The sequence below is a fragment of the Dermacentor silvarum genome, chromosome 6 (genome assembly GCF_013339745.2).
Source record: "Dermacentor silvarum isolate Dsil-2018 chromosome 6, BIME_Dsil_1.4, whole genome shotgun sequence".
Lineage (NCBI taxonomy): Eukaryota > Metazoa > Arthropoda > Arachnida > Ixodida > Ixodidae > Dermacentor > Dermacentor silvarum.
The window spans coordinates 187312281-187339382 of NC_051159.1; the positions used below are offsets into that span (position 1 = coordinate 187312281).

General features: G+C 48.2%; 1 protein-coding gene across 2 annotated transcripts in view; it reads left to right on the forward strand.

The window, feature by feature from the left end:
- The window catches only part of LOC119457109 (nephrin), a 423265-nt gene that overhangs the window by 127526 nt on the left and 268637 nt on the right, over window positions 1-27102 (forward strand). For both annotated transcript variants that reach the window (XM_049669958.1, XM_049669959.1), the window contains 2 exons: window positions 7011-7286; window positions 10010-10300. In XM_049669958.1, coding sequence (XP_049525915.1) covers window positions 7011-7286; window positions 10010-10300 — 567 coding nt within the window. The remainder of the gene's footprint in view (window positions 1-7010; window positions 7287-10009; window positions 10301-27102) is intronic.

The following is a 27102-nucleotide window of genomic DNA, read 5'->3' on the forward strand; positions in this document are numbered from 1 at the left end:
GTGCACCTCAGTAGGAGCTGTCGGGTCGTAGTGGCGCATAATTGGCGGAGACGTAAGTAGATGCCGGAGCTTCGTGAAAGCTTCATCGCACTGGGACGACCACGAAGTGAGGGGCCCGTTCCGTGACAGCAGTTTCGTCAGGGGTGAGATGATGGCGGCGAAATTGCGAATAAAGCGTCTGAAGTGAGAACAAAGACCAATGAAACTGCGCAATTCTTTGACAGACGTTGGCTTAGGGAATTCGGCGACGGCCTGAAGTTTGGCCGGATCTGGGAGTATCCCATTACCATCCTTGGATACGACGTAACCGAGGATTGTCAGCTGCCGAGCAGCAAATCGGCACTTCTTTAGGTTTAATTGTAGGCCAGCGTTCGTTAAGCACGTCAAAACACACCGTAGGCTTTGAAGGTGCGTTGTGAAGTCCGGCGCAAAAATAACAACGTCGTCAAGATATCACAAGCATGTGTGGCACTTGAAGCCACGCAGAAATGTGTCCATCTTGCGTTCAAAAGTTTCGGGCGCATTACAAAGTCCAAAAGGCATTGCGTTAAATTCGTATACGCCTTCCGGTGTTACAAAAGCTGTCTTTGGCCGATCGGCGTCTGCCATGGGTACTTGCCAGTACCCTGAGCGCAGATCTAAAGACGAAAATAATTCTGCGCCCTGTAGACTGTCAATGGCGTCATCAATGCGAGGGAGAGGGTACACGTCCTTGTGTGTGATCTTGTTGAGGCGCCGGTAGTCGACACAGAACCGCACAGAACCATCTTTCTTTGTAACGAGGACGACAGGGGATGCCCATGGACTGTTGGAAGGTCGTATTACCTCGTGGCGAAGCATGTCGTCGACCTGTTCATTGATTATACGACGCTCTGCAGGAGATACCCGATACGGTCGTTGCCGCAATGGCGGTTGCGAGCCAGTGTCAATGCGGTGCGTAACAGTGGACGGTCCGGCCTAGGGAAGTTTGCCCGACATCGAAAGAAGAACGAAATTCTTCTAAGAGGCACAAAAGTTCAGATCGCTGGACCGCCGTAAGGTCATCGGCGATAGAAGAACCGAACACATCACTGGACGGTCCCTCACAGGTAGAAAGAGCAGTGAGCGCACTGGAACTAGCACAGCAATGGTCATCGGGGAGGTCTATAACTCGCTCGTCTTCGATTGCTTGTACATGGCCGAGACATTGTCCTCGAACAGCATCACAGAGTATGGAAACGGGTTGCAAAGGAAAATGGTGCTGGAGCCCTGTTTGATGTCCACTGTCGCAAAAGGTAGCAGCAGGCCTGTCCGGGTGAGAAAGCGGTCAGATGGAGACAGTAGTGCAGCAGCGTCGGAGAGGCCGCTGCAGTACATGGGCACGACCGTTGACGTGTTGGGAGGAACGTGGCTGTCGTCTTGAACAAGCAGCGTCCTCAACAGCGAAGTATTGTCGGTGAGCGGCAAATATAACAGCGGCGAGAGTTCCCTCTCGGCACGTGCGCAATGGATAACGACATCGTGGCGCGAGAGGAAATCCCAGCCTAGGATAACGTCATGAGAACACGAGGTGAAGATGATGCATTCTATGGCGTACAGGGTCGTCAATAACAACACGAGCAGTGCAAGCCGCTAAGGGGTGGATATGCTGAGCACTGGCTGTGCGGAGGGACAGTCCAGCATGGGGCGTCGTGACTTTCCGAAGTAGGCAGCAAAGCTTAGCGTCCATAACACATTCGGCGGCTCCTGTGTCCACGAGTGCAGGTGCGCGAACACCGTCAACAAGCACTTAGATCACATTTGAAGGACTGCGTTGAGCACTTTCACGTTTCGACGGCGCCGCAGCCCTTGCCTCATGGACTGCGACGATTAGTTTTCCTCGTCCCGAGTTACGGGACGGGGTCGCATCGGCGACACTGAGCGACGGCGTGTAGTTGGCGTCGGGCGCAGAGTCGGTGACATAGCCGAATGGGGGTCGGAATATGGACGGTTGAACTGGCTTGTCACGGTTTATGCGTCGCTAGGCGGCTGAATGCGATTACAATAACGAGCGATGTGACCGGCATGGCCGCACGCAAAGCATATCGGCCGATTGTCGGGAGTACGCCACCGGCTCGCCGGGGTAGGTCCCAACCATGTAAGAGGTCGCGTGGTACAGAGCGGCTGCTGGTATGACGGCATGGCAGGCTGCAGTCGGGGCCTAGCCGCGACGTTGGCATAACCGAGAGGCACACTCGGAGAAAGTGGTTGAGTCCTCGTGACGACTTCAGCGTAGTTGAGTGGTGCAGCCGTCGGGACCTGTTGGGGCGTCGCGACGACATCAGCGTAGCTTAGTAGAGCGGCCGCAGGAAGATGTTGATGCCGGTCTGGCAAGACCTCGGCGATTTCCTGGTCGATCACGCGACGGAGCGTGGGCTTAACATTCGTTGCGGGCTGTTGCACATGGGGCGGCTGAGCGAAGGTTAGCAAGGAGAGCTGGCGTGCAACTTCCTCCCGAACGAACGCTTTCATTTCTGTGATCAGTGCGGACTGGTCGGAGATGGTGGTCAAACCAGCAATGTGTTCGTCACGCGATGAAGGGCGACGTGTCAACGAGCGCTGCCTTCGTAGCTCCTCGTAGCTTTGGCAGAGAGTGACGATGTCTGACACGGACTGAGGATTTTTCGCAAGTAGCATGTTGAACGCATCGTGTTCGATCCCTTTCATGACATTTCGTATTTTGTCGGATTCCCACATCGTCGCGTTGACTCTTCTGCTCAAGTCCAGAACATCTTCAATGTAGCTGGTAAATGATTCACCCGGCTGCTGTGCACGTTCGGGCAAACGCGATTCTGCTCGTAGCTTGCGTACCGCAGGGCGACCAAACACCGCCACCAAAGAAGTCTTGAACAAGGACCACGTCGGAAAATCGGTCTCATGCTTGCTGTACCAGAGACTGGCGACACCTGCGAGATAGAAGATAACATTGCTTAGTTTTGCGGGGTCGTCCCATTTGTTGTGACCGCTTACCCTCTCATACGTTGTCAGCCAGTCCTCCACATCGGTTTCGTCCGCGCGGCTGAAGATGGCAGGGTCCCTGCGGCGAGGCACACCAGAGCACATGACAAACGGAGGAGGCGCTTGCTGGGACGGGGTAGGTGGCACTTGCTGGGTTGCGTCTTCGGGCATGGTTGAGCGTAGGGTAAGGGATCGAAGCTCCAGGATTTACGCTGTAGGCAGAAGCACTCTCTACCACTTGTAAAGGCATTTATTAGACACGAGCAGTTTGGGCCGTCCGTTGTTTGAAGGTCCGAGCTCTCAGCACGAGCGGCGTTGGCGTTTATCGAGGAAAGCGCAGGAGGGATCGACCCACTATAAAGGGTTGGAGAGCGTGACCCGCTATGCCGTTCGGATTCCTCGCTACAAATTTAATAATGAATAAAGTTGCTGGAAGCATGTTTTCCAGGATGTTTTGTGTAAATGTATTTTGTTCACGGTTAGCAGCTCTATCGGTAATTAGTACACGTGTTTTTGTTTAGTTGTGTTTTTCGCTCCCTCTCTCAGGTTTTGAATATCGTAAACATCCGCTGCATATGACAGATATTCCTCTGAACCTGACAAAGAAGATTCGCTTGTAAAGAAAAGTGGGAATCTATGAGAGATCATTAAAATAACGCCATTCCGGCAACCGGATAGCTTTAAAAAGCACACAAAACAAACAAAAACGAAGCTGTTTCGCCATGCATGTAAGCATTTCACTTCGCAGTTACCCGGAAATTAAATCGTCGTCACTTCGTAACGGAAATTAACTTTTCTTTGAAGTCGCTGTGCTGTATGTCAATTTAGACCCCGTACTTTTATAAATGTACTACCTCCAATTTCTTCCTAACTCTGTTCTTTTTATAGCAAATTTTGATTCCCTCAAGGTATTTCTGTTTCATGTTTCTTCTATCGATCATTGCGCTGTTTCTGTGCTTTTCATTTTCCTAGGGCGTAAGGTTTGCTCCTTGTTGGCGTTGATTCCCAGCAACTACATCGAAGGCGGGCGGCAGTCTTTTAAATGCGAAGCATTTCTTGGCGAACATTTGCCACTTTGACAATATCTATCTATCTATCTATCTATCTATCTATCTATCTATCTATCTATCTATCTATCTATCTATCTATCTATCTGTCTGTCTGTCTGTCTGTCTGTCTGTCTGTCTGTCTGTCTGTCTGTCTGTCTGTCTGTCTGTCTGTCTGTCTGTCTGTCTGTCTGTCTGTCTGTCTGTCTGTCTGTCTGTCTGTCTGTCTGTCTGTCTGTCTGTCTGTCTGTCTTCTGTCTGTCTGTCTGTCTGTCTGTCCTGTCCGTCCGTCCGTCCGTCCGTCCGTCCGTCCGTCCGTCCGTCCGTCCGTCCGTCCGTCCGTCCGTCCGTCCGTCCGTCCGTCCGTCCGTCCGTCCGTCCGTCCGTCCGTCCGTCCGTCCGTCCGTCCGTCCGTCCGTCCGTCCGTCCGTCCGTCCGTCCGTCCGTCCGTCCGTCCGTCCGTCCGTCCGTCCGTCCGTCCGTCCGTCCGTCCGTCCGTCCGTCCGTCCGTCCGTCCGTCCGTCTCTGGTCAAACCGCCTACGTCTCGGTGCTCTCATGGTCGTTTCGTTAACTCCATATGTACCAAAATTGGCATACTATGACAAGAGTGTAGCGGTGAACATAAATGATAGGTCATGTCATGAATGTAATGACATGCGTGCCATGTAGGTCATGAAACAGCCCCCTAAAATGACAATGACCTAGCGAAAAAACATCAACACTTAAAAACCACTGAAATGTGTTCGGACGTGCGCACTAAGTGAAGGAAACACTAAAGGGTGATGGTAGAACTCAAAGTCATGAGTATGACTCAGCAGAAACGACAATGACTCAGCGAAAAAAGATTAACACTCAAAAACCAATGGAATGGGTTTGGATTTGGTACCAAGTGAAGGAAAAGGCTAAAGGTTGATGGTCGAAGTGATAGTCATGAGCATGACTAAAGCTTTCGCCTTAAGGTCCCTTAGGCGTAGCTAAAGGGACTCCTGAGGACTCATATGAGATGAATCTCATGACATGCGTGTCATGTAGGTCATGAAGGAGCCGCCTACGTCTTGGTGCTCTCATGGTCGTTTCGTTAACTTGGTAGGCTCCCCGCACACTGCTTCGCATAACATCGATTCCCACAGGGCGTGGGATCAGCCGGCTTTTTTTTTTTTTTCAATTCTGAGTGTTTTCTTTCATGCCCATTTTTTGCTTTTTTATTTTATTTCATTTGTTTATTTATTTATTTATTTATTTATTTATTTATTTATTTATTTATTTATTTATTTATTTATTTATTTATTTATTTATTTATTTTACTGCACCCGTCGCTCCTTATGACTTTCTCGACATATTTGCCTCCTCTCGCGGCCACTTCTTCGTTTTGTTGTGAGACCATTTCATCATATTTTTCTTTATCATCTGAAACCTGCTTTCGTGGACATACTGCAGGACAGCACTTTCTCTGCGATTTTTTTTTTTTTTTTTTTTGTGCAAGCATACCAGCAACCATCATCAATCGCACTACAAACGAGAGAAATGAAATTTTGTATGTGTCCCGAGATTGTTCAAACGTTTACGAACGGAAACAGCCACTGTTTCACTCGATGTGTTTGGCGCTCGGGAGCTTTGATATGACAGCGTATGCTCAATTGCTGCTTTCTATATTTTATTTTTTACCTAAATCGTTTTCTGGATAATCTAATTTCTTGGGCTATATTTCTTCTTGGAGATTGTCTTCGTTATCAATGTCGCTAAGACTCCTTCTGGACATCGCTCGTCTTCATTGAACCAGAACACCAGAGGACTGCGCAGGCTGAGTCCTGCGCCAATTTTTTGTAAATATTTTTTATAAATATTTTTTATATTTATTAGTCAGAAGGCCCACCCTTGCATGCCAAGGCTTTTGCAATTTTATAATATGCTGTCCGTGTACAGTTTGCTGAAATCTCTAAAATTTGGAAACTGCCAATTTGATGCTGCCTAAGGCCTACCTGGGCTACCTCTGCAATACCTAGAACTCGCTTTCGATGAAGGCAGCGCGATCAGGAAACCAATAGACAGAAGTTAAAGGAGAAACTGGATGGGTTTCTAACCCAAAATAAGGAATGTGAAGAATTGTTTCGCCATGTGTATGACATGCCAGAGGCTGTGGATTGCAGGCGTTATGTTTTGTAAGGTGTTAAAGGTCACGGCAAGCCTAAAATTCGGGAGTGGTTCAGTGAAGAAACGACGCTTCACTGTCAGCCGTGCACTGCAGTGTCAAAAGTGCACTTGTCCATTGCAAAAGCTGGGACGGACTTTTGCCTGTAAAGCGAAATAGTTTTCAGTTGTTACCTGAATCTGAAACAGAGTTTCAAGCTTCCTCAAAACGCAGGATGCATATGGCCTGACAATGGACAGAGTACTTGAGAAGCAAAATTTTGCATTTGCGTGCCTCGAACAAAAAGAAGAAATTATGGCCAGTTTGCTACATAATTGCGTTGCCGTGCGCATGCGACAATTCTACTGGCAAACATTGAGAAGAGAAAGAAAACGAAAGAGCTGAAGAAACTGGCTAAGCGACAATGAGCCTCTGGCCACACTGCTCAAGTGCGTTTTTGTCGTAACACTGGATTAAATTGTTGCTCAAACATTGACTTATTCGCCATAGCCAATCTACCACGGCGGGTGTGGTAAGGGGAGCGCCACACGTGGTGCAACATAGTGCCACAAATAACCACATCCCAAAGCATGCTGCACGCATTCTGGGATAGCAACAGGGGTTGTTTCTTCATAATGTTTTTCTTCAATGGCGAGGTTTGCATTTCGCGGTTGATAAATCCTTTCATAGCATTCGAGATCTGTTACTCTCAAGTGGATGTGAAGTTCATTCTACCGTGGGTACTTGCGCAGAAGTTGTTTAAATTAGGGCGTTTTTAAATAAGCGCGTTGTCTTTTTTTTTTTTTTTTTTTTGACGCCACGTTGTCTGTGTTGTCGCTGCGAATGGTCATTCTCGCAGTCCGTCCGCTCTCCGTGTGGATCGAGGGCGAGCAGCGACCGCTGTCGTCGGGCAAGCCCGTGACCCTGAGGTGCCGCTCGGCGGGTTCGAGACCCCCCGCTGTGGTCGAGTGGTGGAAAGCCGGCGTGCGAATGAACGCCACACAAGCCAACGGCACCAGCGCCCTCACTTTCGTGCCCGTGAGCGAAGACTCGGGCAAGCAGCTGTCGTGCCGCGCCGAGAACCCGCTCATCGCCGGCAGCGCCATCGAGGACGGCTGGAAGCTCGAAGTGCACTGTAAGTGTCCCCACGTCTGTGCTCTATGTTGGCGCGACAAAAATGAGCACGTAAAGACGCCACTAGCGGTAAGCCGACCTGACTTTTCAAAAAGGGGTGTGTTTGCAATAGGTATTCAGTTAGCACCTGTCGTAAGCTTAGCAGGCCAGGTGTAAATGATTATCAGCAATGAAGGAAAGGCGAAAACTTGAGGCTATTAGATAAACTTGAACATGTATGTGTGCCGTTTCGGAGTTGCCGCTTGTGGTGTACATTTTGATTGCCTTCATGTCCTTGTATCTCTCGTGCCAATGCATCTCTTATGACTATGTGCCAATTAGCCCAAACATCAGTACTAGTGTCAGAGTATAGATTTTGATCAATACTATATGCTTTTCTATAGATGTGGCGTTTACTGTAGCTGGCTCTTGGCAAATGAGACAAGGTTCTTGGGAACATGGCGCAGGGCGCGCTAGAAGTCTTCACTTATTTTTAGTTTATCACGTGCGGACAGCACTTCTTCATTGGTTTTGTAGTCTCAGAAGTCGACAGTAATCTGAAGGCATTGCTTGGTCTGTAAGGCGCCTGGTGATGAACTCGGTCGATTGCGTCTGCAGGCAGACTATCCCAAAAGTCAATTATGATGCGCAGGGTCCGAGTTGATTGATTAGTGGTGACAAGACATTTGTATTTGCTGAATCATTCTGTTGAAGAAGCCACTGCGCAACAGAACCCAGGAACACTCGTAAAGTGCCAAAGCAAAAGCGCTGAGCAAGTGGTCAGTCAAGCGCACGAGCCAACTTTGGGTCTGCTCGTGCGTTACCCCGACCTCCGTCTCGCACACTTGCCTCCTCTTTTTAAATATTCATACGGGCTGCCGTCGACTGCAACGAAATTGATATCTGCAGCGCTGGACACGGCTGACGAAGCTCCGTCAGATCATTGCATAGGTCTTGAGCTCCTCGCTTCATATTTCCTTCCGGTCCTGATAAATAATAATGTGTCGGCCCGTGCCGAGTATCGCCGTCTTACATGCGCATCTCTCGTCTCCTCTCAGGAGCAAAGCTTCTTTTCTTCCCGCGACGTGTTAATCTACGGACAGCGGGTCCGTTCATTTCCAAGACGTAAAGCTTTGCCGTCAGTGGCTCCAGAAGCTTCGTTCTCCTGCAGCTAGCTTCAATGCTCATTACTTCTCATAGTGATGACTGCCTTTTTCACGTTCTTTTGTAATTAAGTCTGCTTCAAAAATAATTACTGCTTCGGAAATTCCTCATTGCAGCTTTTGCCGCGCAGAGCTTGTATTTAAAAATCTGTCATTCCACAGTTTTTCTTATTTTGACAGCGACGTAATCGTTGACATGAAACGTTTTCGTCTACGAAAACAACATGAAACATGAAAACGTGCTTAACACTAAATGGTTGAACAAAACGTCACAAGAGCTTGCTACCAGCGTTGTTGATGCAGTTCCCGTAACCGGTCACCCGGCACTACGTAGTAATTGCATACATTTACAGACAAGCTAAGGCTCTTTAATACCTGATGTTCACTGCTATTTGGCGTTCCACAATGTAGTGTTTTAGGCCCTTTACATTATTCCACAACTGCATCAGTGACCTTCCATCTGCTATAACACTATAGGCACGCATTTATTCTCTGCTGATTGCATAGTCTACCTTAAAACTTCTACTGATGCTGCCCTTCTCGCTCTCCAACACGATCCGCTCCTAATGTCAAATTGTTTCTCAGCCGGTATAAATGCGTCTTGCACCAGGAAGCAGCAAAAGACGCGAATGCACAAAAAGTATATACAGAGTAACCGTAGGAAATTCAGCTCTATTTCCCGTCATCAAAGGCAATGTCTTCCTGAACGAAGTTCACAAGCATGGATGGGTGGGCTAGTTGGAGGTGAGTTGAGGGTGAGAACGGGGCGGATTCACTGCGCGCGGCACTTCATCGGCGTCGCCGCTCGCACGAGAGCAGTTGGAGTAGTGTCGCACTGCTTAAAGTTTTTAACTGCACTTTCCTCGGGATTCGGCAACGTTCATAGACTGCAAATACTTGCGGGAACGGGCCACATTTTTATAGTACACTACCTTCCGGATTGTCCCACACTTGTATTCCCCGCCTTTACACTGCGTTACTTTCTGGATCGGCCCACATCTTTAGTTTGTACACGGCTCGTAGGTGACGCGTTTTGCGGTGGCTCTTTAAAAATGTCATATCAAATCTTCTCACAATAAGCAATCTTCTTTCACCACCAATTACGTGTCCTCATCACTTGTACATATAATATATTAATCTTACATCTCTCACTATTCTCGCAATTTACACGAGTTTCATAATTACATAACATTAACGAATCTTTACCAATCCTCCCAATAATTAATCTCCCACCACCAAATTAAATGTTCACCACCACTTGAATTCTAATCGTACTATAACGACGATAAACATCCCCAAATGATAGATTCTGCTTGAATCTTTATTCACAATAAACTGAATTGACAGTAAATGATTGCAAGGGGCCAAATTCATGCAACTTTTGTTTAGTTGTAAGTTCCGTGTGGCTGACTGCTTCCGGTAAGGACTTTTTCGCTATTGCAATTGGGTGTACATTTATTTATTTATTTATTTATTTATTTATTTATTTATTTATTTATTTATTTATTTATTTATTTATTTATTTATTTATTTATTTATTTATTTATTTATTTATTACATTGCGCTCTCTTCCAAAACTCAGACGTGCCACAGCTGAACCTCCGCCTGGGCAGTAAGCTTCGGCACCAGCACATCCAGGAGGGCAACGACGTGTTTCTCGAATGCGACATCCGGGCCAGTCCGTGGGTCACTGAAATCGGCTGGCGGTTCGAAGGCCGCGACCTGGCCACCAACACGTCGGCCGGGCTCATCGTCAGCAACCAATCACTGGTGCTGCAGAAAGTGGACCGCCGAGCACGTGGCCGCTACACCTGCACTGCCGCCAACGCAGAGGGCATTGGCGAGAGCAACCCTGTCAACCTGAGGGTCCGATGTGAGTACCGCACTCGAGCCGTTTATTGTTGCGATAGCAATTATATGGACACTTCAACCGGATTTCTGCCGTCGCCGTCGCCGTGAGGTTCCCTATGGATAAAATCTACGCCGCGCGCCATATGCCCGAGCGGAAGCGTGCGGGGACGCGCGCTATCACGGAGAGCGAACGCACTCAATCATCACGCGCAAGCAAGGAAGCGGGAAGCCAGCGCCAGAGGAAGCGCGGGGGGGGGGGGGGGGGGGCGCACTTCTACGCTGCCAACAACCGCGCTCGTCGCTCGCCTCTTATCTCCGCACGGCTCTGACCTTTATGCGCTGTGCATTCGCCGCTCAGTTTCCGTTGAAGCGATAGACCGCACGTACCTTCGCCCGCTGCGGCATGTGGGCTCGCTGCCAGCGTTTTGACAGCCGTTGTTTGCAATCATTCAGTGTGATCTATTCGTGTTTGTTTGTGCGCGCTCACACCACGCTTGTTCATTCAGTTAGTAATAGTCGGGCTACATTTTCCAACGCACGCTACACATGCAATGCTGCCCGGATCGGCAGTGCAGCACTACATGCATAGATAGATAAAAACTACACTGGGTGTGTAAGCGAACCTTCGGTGTCACTAGCTGATTGCGAGATGGCGTTTTTAGATGCTACTGTGTGACGTCAACATATCCATGGTTGGATCGCAAATCAGATGTATTCATTTTTCTCTGTTTATATGCCATTTTCACCCATTAAAAAATTAAATTATGGGGTTTTACGTGCCAAAACCAGTTCTGATTATGAGGCACGCCGTAGTGAGGGACTCCGGAAATTTGGACCACCTGGGGTTCTTTAACGTGCACCTAAATCTAAGTACACGGGTGTTTTCGCAATTCGCCCCCATCGAAATGCGGCCGCCGTGGCCGGGATTGTGCTCAGCAGCCCAACACCATAGCCACTGAGCAACCACGGCGGGTCATTTTCATCCATTAAACACTCAGTTGCGAGTCTGCGCACGTCTTGTCTGCCTCGTCCTTGTCCGTGTGGGTTAGCGCAGTTAAAATATACCATGCATGTCAACCAACTAGCCCGACCGTGAGCTCTACTATAAACAGATTTCACTTGATGACCGCGGACACTTGCTGTGGCGACGCGGACGTGGTGAAGAGCGCCGGCCTTGGGGAGCGAGTGCTTCGGGCGGCCTTTCGCTTCAGCGCATGTCCAACACTTGAAATTGGGCGACCTCCAGATCTAGGCGCGCGGGAAAATAGCGCCCGTAAAGCGACCGGCTATCTCGGCTCGGTCAAGGGTTGCACCCGCCGCTGATTACCTCTAGGAAAGGGTGCGCCGGCCGCGTATTGGTTCAGCCGCGTGCACAGCCAGCGCAGCCACGGCCGGACTCGAGGAGAAGCGCGCTCAGCTGCCCCCCCCCCCCCTTCCCCCTTATCGCGCGATGAAGGTTAACCCAAGTAGTTTAGTGGAGACGTAAGGTCTACAGTGCCGTAGTGCCCGCGATATTAAGCCAGAAGCTTCGATGAAAGACTACGGACGTGGGACTGAATCCACAATCAAACTATAAAGCCGGTAGGCAAGCCATTTTCGTGTCGATTCTTCTGGGGAGCTTCATCTTCCGTTGTCAAAGCACGAGTAAGTTGTCGGGACTCATCTGCGTACTTGCCTACTTGTGATATGTGCCAGTATTCGGAGGAGCCGGGTTAAGATGGCAGTACAGTGCCCAACGACCATGAGGGTTCTTTTTCATACAACACAAAGAATGGCGAGAAGCCGGTGGTCGCTTGCTTGGCGGTGTTTTGCGTGTATTCTCGTCACAAACAATTCGTGAAACGCGTAGGTTTCAGCCTGCCTCAGAATGGCTGAACGTGACGTACTTAGCGAGGATTTCGCCAGGAGTGTGGCTTAAGCCCACAGTTAATTAACTAGTTAGTTTACACACTGGGAACTGCTGCGTACACACTGTGAATATAGGTAGCAGATTCCTGAAATAACGACCGAGTGCTTCGCGGTGTTTCAGCGTTCCTGTCATGCACTCTGCTACAACGAAGAATACACAGGATAAGTAACACGAATAGCTTATCTGGTGGGTCACAAGTATTTATAAAAGCTAGAAAACAGATTATGCATGTAGTGTTGTCAAAATCTTTCGGGGAATGTTGGGGAATGTTGCAGGAGAACATGCTATCCCTGCTGTATACAAATCAGCGATCTATTATTTCAGCACACGGACACAAACGACTATTAGTCGACCACGATACAATATAGCCTCTTTTCTTGAGCTCTGTTCTGAATGAAAGGGTTGCTGAATGTCACTAGAAATAGAAAAATGTTCTGGCACCTGGTAAAACAATCATCCGACGGACACGCTTTAGGTACATCTGGGTAATAGCGTTCCAAATAAAGTGCATGATAAGGAGCAACGGGAAACAATGTGTACACCAGTGCAGGAGCAATTCCTTTGCGCAAGGCAGTAAAAATATAATTGACACCAAAGCAAGCCTTCAGAAAGCGAGAACTCTCAATAAACTCCTTCAAAAAGTCCGTCTCTCACAGGTGCTGAAACAACTATTTCTGAAAGGTAGTTGCATAAGCGAAGTTGTAACATTCCTCTCAGAAACGTACTCTTAACACAACGAAAAAAACAACAGACGGGAGGCAAGTTGCCGAGCTCCTCACTGTCAAGAGGAAGAAAGATGTCATGCTGCGTGGCCTCCACACGCGAGCTCCAAAAAAATAAACAGTGGGTAAAAGAGCATCGGCGCGCTGAAGGTTCAAATACCGCCATAGGATATATGTGTGTTGTAACGAAGAAGAAGCGCCGTTCAGCCAGGCGCATCTCAAGCGTATCAGATACAACCAACAACAAGTGCCGGTCGGTCACCAGCGCACGGGGCCGGTGCTGACGGCTTGCTTGTTCACGCCAGCTTTTTGGCAGCGGTCATTCAGTGTGATGTTTCAAGTTTGCTTGTGCGCGCTGACACCATGCTTTGTTAATTCAGTTAGCCAATGTATCCAACTTTATACGGCCGATAAAGCTACTATCCTTAGTCCGTATAGCTGTCTATTAAGTTGCTATCGCAATTGCTCTTTCGTCTTTCGGGCGAAACTGCGACTTTTTTATTTTATACACTCATTTTATAGACTCATGACGTGGCCCCGCCACATCCCCATTGGCTGCGCCGTCACGTGCCCAACGACACATGGACTAGGCCACAGGTTTAGTCAGCCAGATAGCTGCAACGTGACGTCGGCAATGACTAGACGCACCTTTCGTGAACCAGAACCGTGGAGCCGCCGTGGCGTCGAGGAAGCGTGCTCGTCTCACACCCGCAGTCGATTCCCACGCAGACCTAAATTTACCAAGTGTTCTTTTCCGAGGCATTAATTTACTTTGTTTACAGGAACCTCCCTTAGAAATTTGACGTCAATCCGAGCATGTTTTGAAGTGTGTTTATTGTTTGCGCCGTCGGCCCTCTTTTGTACCATATTTCGTTCACGCCGACTACGACGGATGGTATGTAATGGTCTCGCATTAATGTGTATATATATATTTAAGTCGAGTGCAAGGCGAAGGCCTCTCCCTGCGATCTCCAATTAGCCCTGTCTTGCGCTAGCTGATTCCAACTTGCGCCTGCGAATTTCCAGACTTCATCACCCAACCTATATATATATATATATATATATATATATATATATATATATATATTATTCAGCATCAGCTCGGGATCACGTATTTTCACGGAGATGCTTTTTTTTTCTGACCCGGGCACCGCCACGCCTCTCCTTTCGTCCTTCCCCACGCTTCTCTCGTGCGAACGGCGAAGTTATCCGACCGCCAATGGCGCCGTTCTGCTGCTGAACACGAGGTCGCACGTTTGATTCTTTGATTCCCTTCCACGTCAGTTGTATGTCGCTCTGCGTGAAAGCCAAAAACCATAGAGTTTCTCACTATATTAACTAGAGCGAAATCTGGCGCTGCTGCGCTGTGGTGTGCTTGGGAATGCCAGTATATTGTGACTTCGGATTGGCATCGTTCTTGGAGAGCCAGAACGCCTTGAAGACGCGCCTGCCTAGCAGCGTTCCGTCTGTCATGATGATTCATTTAAGGAGGGTGCTGGTCTCGGCTGGTTGGTACATCATTAGGAAGGGAACAAACAGCGCTAGGACGGGACGAAGTGAGTAGAGTTGTCAGCGCCTTGTCTGTTTACTCACTTCGTCCCGTTCTAGCCTGTTTGTTCCCTTCCTAATGATTAATTTCCTGCTGAAACATCACGTAAAAAGCTGTTTTCGCTTTACTATTACACAAAAACATGTTTGGTTTAATTTTGAGGACTTATTATTGGACATACAATTATATGAAACGTAAAAAGTTTCAGCTGGCCGCTAAAGTTGGAGGACAGACGACAAGATTCTCGCTCGGTTTGGAGCAACTTGTCGTCGGTTCTTGATTTTCTTCGGTTGATTCTGCATTGAAGGTAAGTAAGCTTTATTGAGAGATGTAATATGGGTAAATTAAAGCTTTGTATGTAGATTTTATTTTAAGAATGCAGTATTTGTGTAGCCATATCCACGTGTTGGACGGAGCCTCATACAACACCAGCCAACACAAGCCTCGCAGATACATATCCCGTCATTCCCATGACGGCACAGCGCCCTTTGAGAAACTCGCATAGACGGTGGCGCCAGATTACCCTCTAGGTGTAATAGTGAGAAACTCTATGGCAAATTGTCGCAGTTTCACCTGAAAGGCGAAGCATCAATTGCGATAGCAAATTTGAAGAGAGCTATACGGAGTAATGATAGCAGCTTTATCAGCTGTATAAACTTGGACATGCAGCAGCACCGGCAACACGCAGAACTGTTGTCGACGCCGTCGGCGTTTTGCCCGCGTTCGCTCAAAATGCGTGCGGCGTTGGTGACTGTTGCCGGAGCCTCTGATATAAATAAGCACTTGGTGCCGCAGCTAAACGTCGCCTCTCTTCCCTCCCCCCCCCCCTCCCCCACGGCCTGTCGCGCGTCGGAAGAAGGCACGTTTGCTCTACATATATGGTGATTGTAGAGGAGGAAAGAGATGCCTACTTCTGCAGCCCTTAAGGGAGCACAGCGCAGAACTCGCGTTTGTTCTCCGCCGTGCGTTCACTCCCCGTGAAAGCGCGCGTCCCTCGCGCCCTTTCACTCGCACATACAGCGTTCGGCGCGCGGCGACGATTTCATCTCCATTGACGTCATACGGAACCTCACGGCGACGGCGACGGCGACGCCGACGGCAGAAATCTGCTTTTGAGTGTCCATATAATTGCTATCGCAATAAAACGATAGTGCGCATAGATTTGCGTGTACGTTATAAGAAACCGCGTAGTAGAACTTGATTCGGAGCCCGTCGTAGCCCGTGTGTTGCTCTATGCGACCTTCAAGCTAATAAATTTCCTTGTGAATGTATCGATTGACCAGTGAGGGGTACGGATGTGTGGGCTCGAGGATAGAGGTCTTTACTATCTGCTATATAGTTGTTGTCGAGTAGGTCTTGTGAACAGTTCTCGTATCTTTTTTTTTTTTTTTGCAGACATAGCAGGCAGTCAGCTGGCCTAATGTCTATCAAAACATGGCGTAGATGTGGCCCAGTGGTGAAAACAAGGTTTCAGTTTCAGTTTATTATTCGTTCATGCAATTTGTTACAAGAAATGATATACAGACAAGGGTCCCAAAGTCGGAGACTGCACAGGGACCCTTGATTAATTGTTATATAAAAAATAAAGCGGAATACAGAGCAGGGTAACAAAAAATGGAATAAGCAAGAAATAAGGAAGAAACTGCGTGAGGACACACATAAAAATCCAAAGAGGAAACATACACAATCATAGCTGATTACAGAGCTGCAAATTAGCAAAATAGCATTATACAAAGTTAATCAGACAGCCAATAATTCTTAAGTTGGTATTTAAATGAGGATAAGCGTAACGTCCCAACTGATGACGTGCTCATACGACGGCAAACTATCTTCGACGTCGTCGTGGCCCCCGGTGCCGATGGTCTCCGTGTCGCGTGGGTTCAATAGGGACGTCCGGTTACTACATCTTGGTGAACGGGCCATCCTCCCTGCTGGGAATACACAATTTGTGGTGACTGAACCCCGCACTGGCACTAAGTCTTGCGTGTATAATGAAGGAATGAAGACAATGACATTCCGGGCTCAGCGATCATCATCACGAGCAGAAGGCACGAGATCGGCGTTCGAACACCACCATCTTGTTCTCCCTGCGTACTTTTCCGAGCTACCGCCTGTTTGTTAGACTCGCCCAATAAACATATTTACATTTGGTGTATCGTGCTGGGTACGCACGTCGCCGGCACCCTGGAACTCCGATCCCGCACGTTGCACTCGACCATGCAAGCTCACGCTGCCCAACAGACGCCACTTCTCGCGGCCGCCGTTTTCCCCGGCCCGGTTCGCCAGCGAGACCCCCCGGTATTTTCGGACACGGATGACCAGGACGTCAAGGACTGGCTGTCGTCCTACGAAAAAGTTAGTGGACCCAACAAGGGGGATTACGCTGCTAAATTGAGTACCGTGAACGTTCACCTGACTAGCGTGGCGAAGCTGTGGTGTACGATTCACGAATCTGAATTTGAGAACTGGTGCGCTTTCAAGGAGGCAATATCCGCCGTTTTCGGTCGCCCTGCCGTACGGAAGTTACGCGCCGAACAACGGCTGCGCACATGGGCACAAGAACCAAATGAAACTTCTACCGCCTAAATCGAGGACATAGTCGATCTCTGCAGGCGCGTCGGTGCCTCTATGAGGGGAAACTGCCAAAATACAGACTATTATTGAGGGTGTCGACGACGGTGTCTTTCAAATGCTTCTTGCGACGCCTCCTGGCACTGTGTCTGAAGTGGTAACCCTGTGCCACAGCTATGACGAATTGAGGAGGCAACGGGCTCTCGTCCGACGTCCACTCGCTGCACTGGACGTCATGCCTGACCACTCATACCCTCTCGCACAAATGAACGACTTTGTGCGTGAGGAGGTGGCTCGTCAGTTGTCTCTCCGGCCGTTTGCTCAGCGTCAGGAGCAGCAGCAGCAACTGCAGCAACCTGTTTCGTTGGCTCCCGTGCTCCGACACGTCATTCAAGAACAGATTTCCAAGACCATGCCGGTGCCCATTCGGCAGCACCCTGTCGCCGCGCCTCTCAGTTACGCTGAGGCAGTAAAGCGGCAGCAGCTACAACATCCCTTGCCGTTCCATGGTTTTTCGCATGCCACAGCCCCGACTCAGCCGTCCGTCACATGGGCTGCTCCCATCGCTTCAAATCCCTCGCGAACGCGCGACAACCGGCGGATCTGTTTTGCATGCGGCGCTGGTCATATCGCCCGACACTGCCGTCGTCGCGCGCCAGGATACACAGACGCCGATTCACACAACTACATGGATCGTCCCCGCTCTCTTTATGAATGTCCGGATTCCCAAACAAGAACGTCTTCACGTGACTATCCACAACCCATGTCTCGTCGCTCACCTTCACCCCGTCGCCCCTCCTTGTCGCCCATGTGTAGTCGACCAGATCCTGAAAATGAGGGAAACTAGCCCCCGCATTTCATGAGGCAAGAACTGCGCTGTCGAAATGCTCAAGTCCTCGAGCTTTGCCGTCGAATATTGTCCAAGTTTTGTAGAAGGCACCCATGCATATGCTCTTGTCGATACCGGTGCTGCCGTTTCTCTTATAGATGCCAAACTTTGCCGCAAGCTTCGAAAAGTGACCACGCCTCTTGAGATGATGCCCTTACGTACAGCGAATGAAGACCCTGTTCGGCCTATAGGCGCCAGCACTGCCCGACTTATCATCGCTAAAGAACACTACATTGTTGAGTTTATCGTCATTTCATCCTGCTCGCACGACACCAAATATTCTGGGACTTTCTATCGCGTAATTACGCCGTTATCGATTGTGCCAGATCTGAACTTAAGCTCTTCCGTTGTGTGACCAGCCCTACAACCACTGCTGATCAAGCCGCACACTAACTAGTCGTAACAGAAGACACAGAAATTCCGCCGACAGCAGCTGTTTTGCTCCCCGTGTTCTGCAACAGCATATGTAATGAAGCTGCATTCTTTGAACCATCAAGCCTCCTTCCAAGTCGGAAGCCACTTCTGCCTTATTCAACCCTCTCCATTTCGAATGGAACAAGCGCTCTCTGAACATGATACTTAGTAAAAAAATTAAATTATGGGGTTTCACGTGCCAAAACCAGTTCTGATTATGAGGCACGTCGTAGTGGGGGACTCTGGAAATTTGGACCACCTGGGGTTCTTTAACGTGCACCTAAATCTAAGTACACGGGTGTTTTGATACTCAGTAGAGCAAAACTCGAAGTAAAAGACAACAACGAGAGACGAGAGGAAAGGAAAGACGAGCGCTACACTCACAACTGTTTATTCCGAAGCAGGGCTTGCTATATATACACAAACATACGCATGCGCAAACGCATAAAACACACAAAGGGCGCCAGTCAGCTGAAGGCAGTGTAGTCACATTATATGCTTAGCAATCTCATTTCCTAATCAAAAAGTTTCACAGTCGTTTGACTAACGCAGGCTAGACCATTGATTTGGATGTGGTAGGCCTCTAACAGTTCACGAGCGGTTTTGTTCTTGCTTTTGCCTAGGATTCTGACATTAAAAAACACGGTTCACAGCCGGGACAAGACCTGCAATGCGCAGAGAAATGCACGGTGGTATCCTTCTTTAAAAGATTTGCGTGCTCTCTCATTCGATCGTATGAGCACGCAAATCTTCATCATGCGTGTTACTTGTCTCACTGAAGACCATCATGTATTATGTTACTTGTCATCGCTGAAGGATCCGTCAGGTCGCCTTCCCAGCTGGGCTCTTCGACTTCAAGAGTATGACTTCCGCGTTATATATCGTTCCGGACGCAAGCATGCCGATGCTGATGCACTGTCGCGGTCACCACCATCCACCGAAACTGCGTCATTCCCCACTATCGACCACCCATTGTCAGCTCTTGACGCCGACACCGTCTCCTCTGCACAGCGCCACCATCCATGGATAGCTTCGCTTCTTGGCGTTTTATCCGAAGCACCCACCCTTCGACCACTCGGACACTGCGACGCCAAGCTTCGTACTTCAGCATTCGAGATGGCCTCTTGTACCGGCGCAACTATTCGCCAGATGGTAGGAAGTGGCTCCTCGTTATTCCCCGAACGCTGCGCTCTACAATCTGCGCGTCCTTTCACTCCGACCCGCAATGTGCTCACGCCGGTGTCTTCAAGAGTTATGAACGCTTACGGAAAAGGTATACTTGGCGCGGAATGTTTCGCTTTGTCCACAAGTTCATTCGCGGCTGCCACGAGTGTCAGCGATGAAGAAAACCACCGTATCTTGCCGCAGGTTCATTACAGCCCCTTCCGTGCCCAAACCGCCCATTTGACCGCGTTGGAATGGACATTTATGAACCTTTGCCTCTGACCACGGCGGACAACCGATGGGCTATCGTTGCTGTCGACCACCTTACACGATACGCCGAAACCGCTGCTGCTCTTCCCACGGCGACACCACAGGACGTGGCCTCGTTCATCCTCAATCGTTTTGTGCTTCGACACGGTCCTCCTCGCGAACTCCTCAGTGACCATGTCCGCGTATTTCTCTCCGATGTTTTTCGAGCACTTCTCCACCAGTGCAATATTGTGCATCGGATGTGTACTGCCTACCACCCTCAGACGAACGGTCTGACTGAGCGGTTTATTCGGACACTGGGCGACATGCTTGCGACACTTGTTGCATCTGATCAAACAAACTGGGATGTGGTTCTTTCATCTGCGACATACGCGTATAATACTGCCACACGGAACGTTCACACTATGCAACACGAGAACGCCTTCGCGGACTTCATGACAGTGCCCACAGAAACAGTTCTGTTTTGTGTGCGTGTGTGATTTTCTTTTCTTTCCTTCCTTTTTTGTTTATTCTTTATTTTCACTTATTTTTCTCTCTCTCTCCTTTCACATCCCATTACCCCTCCCCCGGTACAGGGTAGCCAACCGGAGATAACAACAAACTAACCACTAAACTTTACAGAAAACCAACGGACAGGCATCGTTATCTTCACTTTAAAAGTTCTCACGTAAAACACTGGAAGACCAGTGTACCATATAGTCAGGCGCTCCGTTTTAAAAAACTTTACTCGGAACAGTCGGACTTCTATGAAAACTGTGAACAACTTCGCGAGGCTTTAATTCAGCAGGAATACCCACGTCATATTGTGGATGATGCCGTTAAAAGGGCCGATGCGCTAAATCGGAAGGATTTGTTCCGTGCAAAAAAACAATCGCCCATTCAGACACAAAGTGCCCTCGTTCTAACTCACTCAGCATCGGTTCCAAATGTCTCGTCAATCCTTAAAAAAAACATTTCAACATACTAGCACAGAGTGATCACCTTAAAGTTATCTTTCCAGAACCCCCACTGGTAGTCTTCAGACGGTCTAGAAATCTGCATGACATCTTAACGTCATCTAAAAGGAGGATTCCTGAGACTGCGGGTTGCCAACCTTGCAAGAAGACACGGTGCAAAGTTTGTGCACACATGACGACATCATGTACTGCCAAAAGCACTGCCTCCGATTTCCACATGAAAATTAAAGGTAATTTTACGTGTGACACTAACAACTGCATCTATTTGCTCGAATGTTCTGTTTGCAAATTACAGTACGTTGGACAAACTGAAACGCCGTTCCGGTATCGCTTTAACAACCATAAGTGCCACGCAGCTACTTTCCCTCATCTTCCACTATCAAAGCACGTGCTCATTCCAGGCCACTCACTTGATAAAATCACCGCAACAATCCTTCAATCTGGTTTTCATTCCCACCACGAAAGAGAGCTTCGAGAATCCTATCTAATTCATAAATTTAAAGCGGTTACTTGTGGAATCAATGAAAGTGCTGGCAAACTGTTTTTTTTTTTTTTTTTTACCCGTTTAGTGTTTTATCCGCGTTTTTACACCTTGCAAGTTTCGTGGCCCCTTATCATTGCACATAAACTTTTAACCATATCACTTTTGGTTTCTTTGAGGTCAAAACGGTGTGCGCCTGCATTTCCAGCTGTCATTCTTCTTTGACATTTGACTGTGCGGCTGAAACGTCAGTAAAGTCGTGTTATTGTATATTTTTACTCCGTTCTCCTGTTCCTTGAATTATATATATATATATATATATATATATATATATATATATATATATATATAGGTGCGTATATGTATAGTTATACATATGAACATGCACTTCGTGACAGTTCTATAACACATATTATATGACATGCTTATGTAAGGATACGCATATTTCCGCAGCATTATTTCGAAATTATATTGTTGTTTATTACTTAATCTTGTCATTAAATCTTTCATTTATTTTATATTTTATTTCACTTTTTCACACACGCATATAATTTGTATAAAATACGCCTGCCTACAAACACAAAGAATACCACGTGTGCAAAGAATGCAATTGATCGCAGTTCGTTCAACTCGGAGGTTAGTGGAGGTCACAGTCAGGAGTCCTGTAGGCCAGGTGAGGGTGTAGTCTTTGTGGTCAAATACTCTCCTGGCAGCAGCGACCGCTCGCATCCCTTTTGTTAATATGTTTTTCACAATGCCACTGTATGTACACGCAGCTTTGTACCCCTTTATAGCACCTCTGTACATGCCCGTCGTTTTTGATGTACCTTGACATGAGATGTGTCGACACTCACGACGCCACTAAATCCCGTCAGTGACGCCCGCATGCTTTGTGTTAATACGTTTTCAACAATCCCACTCCATGCACGCTCAACTTTGCACCCCTGTATAGCACCACTGTACACGCCCGTCGTTTTTGATGTACCTTGACATGTGCCATTAGATGTGTAGACACTCACGACGCCACCAAATCCTGTCAGTGACGCCCGCATGCTTTTTGTTAATACGTTTTCAACAATCCCACTCCATGCACGCCCAACTTTGTACCCCTGTATAGCACCACTGTACGTGCCCATCGTTTTGATGACTTTGACACGAGTCATTGTACGTGTTGACATCTATGACGACACGAAATCTGTGCACGCCTGTGGTCATGGGCTACTCACGATTTAGGAGGTTGTTTTCACAGCCTTGTTGTATTCACTTTTTTTAAATAATTCCACTCTGTACACGCGCAAGTTTCCATTTACGTGTACGTTGTATTCTTTTTTACTTTGTATTTTCTCTTTTTTTCACTATGTATTTTCTTCTTGACTCTTTTCACCCTTACGGCAAAAAGGTATAAATTGAGCTCTGTATGCTTGTACACACACTCTTGATGAAGGCCGGACCCCGGCCGAAACGTCAGCAAAGTCTTGTTATGTTTTTCCTACGTGCTTCTATTTTTTGAACTATATATATATATATATATATATATATATATATATATATATATATATATATATACTCCGCCCTATGTCATATTAAATGCCTACAAAACACTTCTTCGACCATCATCAGAATATGCTGATTTCATCTGGAGCCCTTATCCAAACGCCTAATTGATAAAGTAGAGCGCATACAAAAACTAGCAGTCAGATTCATATATTCGGATTATTCAAGGCAATCCAGTGTCCCTGTACTATTATCGAAAGCAAATTCAGACCTACTTGCACAACGAAGAATAGTTTCCAAGCTGAAATTCATCTAACTTTTGTACCATAGCCACTTCAGAATTCCACGGTCACCTTACTTATTTGATCCGTTTTTACACTCATCAAGAACTAACCACAGTTCCCTCCCCCCCCCCCCCCCGCCCCCATGTTCCCGGTAGGGGAAGGACCGACGAATTTCTTTTCTCGTACCATTTCCAAGGGAATGGTAGATTTTTCACCGGTGGTGTCAGCCCATATGTGTTAGACGCAGTGTTACTTTTCGACGCCACCAAAGCTGCAGCCATCCCTAATACCACCTTACACGTACAGCACGAACGCGATCTGGCAGTGGAGTAGTGTATAAACGCACACCCACGCGAAGTCGAACGCTACCGACAGGGAAGAAATCGAGCGCTAGAGTCGAGGAAGAAACTAAAGCCCTTTAGGAGGAGGCGACCTGAGGTTTTAAAACCCTTTGACAGCAGCGCCACGTAGGTGTCGAAGGCACCTTTCAATATCGCTGCTCCTGCGCTGAATGCTCTCCGCATTTGCCCTCGAGCTTGGCTCGAAAACACAACGGCTCATCCCTTTCTCCCATCCGTTCTCAGCCGCTACGAAGTAAAATAACAAGAGCGCATCACAAAATTAGACCAGGTCAATTATAATAACAAGGTGCATGATGTCGGTGATTGACTTGTCCGTTTCCCGAGACGGACAAAATAATTCAGTTTCGCAAAGTGACAAATGTCAGCCCAAGTTGAGGAGCAGCTTGAGCGTCACCACTTAGGCGTAGACAAGTAAGCAGTAACTGTTGCTTTTCAACCGAAAAGCGAACAGCAGACAGCAGGCCACGCTGTTCACCGCACTTGGCAGCGGGAGGACGTGAAAAGGCATTAGCGTGCCAGCGATGCTGGCTCGCAAATGGTTTTTCCGTTCCACTCATTGCGCATTCAGCTTTTTCGCACGGCGTTCGTCCGCCGTCGGAAGTCGACGCCTCGAATTGCTGCTTCACGGGGCTGGCAGCGTTTATTACATAATGACAGCTCCAACAGGGGAACATTAACACACGGCACAGCAGGAAATTACTGTGGACTCTCTTTCTTTCTTTCTTTTCTGCGTTGCAGTAGTTGCTCGTACTTCGAGATTGCTAGGTCACAGCACGGGCGTTTTCGGCGACTCAAAAAAATAAAAACGACGACCACGTCGTTGTTCTGCCTGCTCACCATCATCAGCTTCCGAATGTGGCGAAGTGGCCTGGTTGTCCAGATGGACGACATCTAGGCATGTGCGTCATTTGCGAAGGAATAATCGCTCTAGGATATCAGCATTTTTTGGCGGGGGGACTCAATTGCGAGTATGCAGGTGGAGGGCAAGGAGTCCTCGCGGGGTGCTGCTTTAAACGCCGCGAAAGCTAACAAAAACCGGTATTAAGGTTATTTTTAATAGCTGCACTCTTATTCTTTTCTCTCGCTCCATCTTCCCGATTAGCATCTATTGCTCACAGCTAAGCGTAGCAGCACCGGCGTGAGTTAGGACCATTATAGAAGCGGGTGCTTATGTCGCACCCGCCGATTATGAGAGTGGCGCGACCGCTTGCATATTTCGTGTGCGCAGAAAAGCCAGGCCGATAACGAGAAATCCGTCTACAGCAGCCTACACCAGCGTTTCTCAGCTATGTAAAGCGGCGTGAGATGCCAAAAAAGCGGATGTGTGCGAAGGTATACTTACGTTGCTCCTCCCGGGGTGTGTGTGTGTGTGTGGGGGGGGGGGGGGGGGGGGGTTCTTTCTGGATTTCGACGTCGTTTGCAACGCTGCCGGGTTTCCCTTTGTTTCCGTAATGACATGCTTGGCGTAGTGGGACTCAAAACGCGGGCTGAATTAGTAAAGCCACTCTTCGCAGTCTGCCTGGGAAACAACGCTCTCCAGCGACATATAGTACGCAGGGTAATTTTATATGGCCCACGACAGTTCTAACCACTGCAGTTGATGTGTTCCCTTTCGTTTCGTAACACTTTTAACGCGATAGTGTTAAGGGCCCCGTGTCGCAGAAAGTCCGGCGTCAGCAACCGGCGTCGGCATGCAATGCGGGTGGCGGAGAAAATCATCCCCAACCACCCTGACCGCGCAGGCCCTCCACGTGGTCCAAGGTTTTGGTGAACAAAACTTTCATTTCTCGCAGTGAAATCCGTCATAAAAATGGTGAAGTACGACTTTACCATTCGGCGTCGGATACGGTGTCGGATTGTAATTTGAATATACGAGAAAACCTAATTCTGCTATGAGGAAACTCAAACACAAATCCCTTTTCCAGCATTTCTACCAGACCTGCGCGCGTCGGGGCAATAGCAAACAATTAATAAAAAAATATAAAAAGGTGCTAGGGCCTTCACATTTTAATATAAGACCACTTATATTGCCCCTGGAAAAACGTCTTTCCAGCAATGCATTCCTGTTTAAAAGTGAAGCCGACTTTAAGGGGTTTGGTGTAAGCTTGGTCTTTGTAAGCTGGCTTTCCCACGTTCAGTGTTGCAGTGAATGAAGCCTACTTGCCGTATGCGAACGATGCGATGCGAACAGGACCCGATAACGCTATCGCGTTCTACTCTTAAAGGCGAAGCTTAAATGCCCTCCAATTTTTCTGTTGTGCGAAAATACCTAAAGAACTAGAGCGGCCAGAGAAAAGAATGGGTCACCCTAGAAGCGTAAGGATTCGAGACGCCGAGCAGGCCATGGTTCAGGCGCTAAACATTCTTTCTTGCGGCGGCAACCTCCTTCATGGTATTTTCCGTGCAATAAAGTGCGTAGCGCCGGCCACCAAGCTATAGCCATTGGGAATGAGAATTGCCCCACCGTGCAGCTTGCCGGGCTTTGCCGGTAGAGTCTGTTCGAATTTTCGCCCACTCGCTAAGCGCTTAGCGAGTCTCGCTGTTAGAGAGATTCGAGTACATGGCGCATTGGCCAGTTATTGGCAGTCGGGAAGAAAGCCATTTCTTCCTGACTGCCAATGGTCACGTAATGGTGACGTAAGCGGTGGGATCAGTAGGACGCAGGATCCCACAGCTGCAGCCGACGACGCCGGCAGAGGTGCAGTCATTCTCTCAAGTATCTTGCAGCACTGCCGAAATTAGGAGGTTTACACGGGCAATATCCTTGCGCAGCAGAACATAGTTCCCGGCGCAGCTGTCTGATTATTGGCCGGATTAGAGAGTTTCAATTTTGATTGACACATGATACATTAGAGCGATACGTAATATGTTAGGCCCTTTGCGAAAGCAGGTCATATGCCACGAATGACTGTGGCGGTTACCATCGATAACCGCAATAGCCACCTTAACCGTGCTTGCGCAACAACATGGCGGTGCCTATACAGCCCAGACCGCCCGCTTCGGTCAGAATTTGGGCTTGTTTCTGACTCTCCGCCCTGGCAGCAACAAATAAATGAGAAAATCTGCTATCGTAAGGTCTCATCTCCCGCTGAGAGCAAATGATGTTTTCCCTCTATTATTGAAATCGGCTATCTGATTTGGATCTGCTAGGACAACACAGGCAGCTCCGAGCAGTGTTTGTTCAGTTCAGTTACCTCACAGGCTCCCGAAGGAATATTGCATGAGGTGAGGATGCAGGGAGTACAAAGAAATTATACATTGTTAGCGGGTAAACATGAAGGAATAAATATCTAACAATATAAATAACGCGATACATGAAACAAAGTGACTGTGGGAAAAAAAGGAGTACCAAGAAATTATACAAATGGTAGCTGGTCAAGATGAAAGAAAAAGTCTCTGACAATGGTAACGCAATACAAAACAAACAAACAAAAAACTATAGAACTTCGCTAAAGGTAATTACTTAGGTGCGCAGTAAGGTTAGTTGGGATGAATTATGGAAATAACAGAGAGTTAACGTGCGTAGAAGCAACGCAACGCCTTAGCTGACTAGGCCACCGCGGCGGGTAACACGTTTGGCTGTATGGTCCGCAAGTGGGTTGCGCTGCTATATGTCACGAAACTGGCAGACGTTGTCTCAATGCCGGAGCAGCATGAAGACACCGTGCTGCCGAAACGGCCGAACGTTTGGAAGCGCCGAGTGTGGCGAAGGGTAGGCGTGTAGAAAACGGGACGCGTGTTTCTATTTGCGCCCTAGCC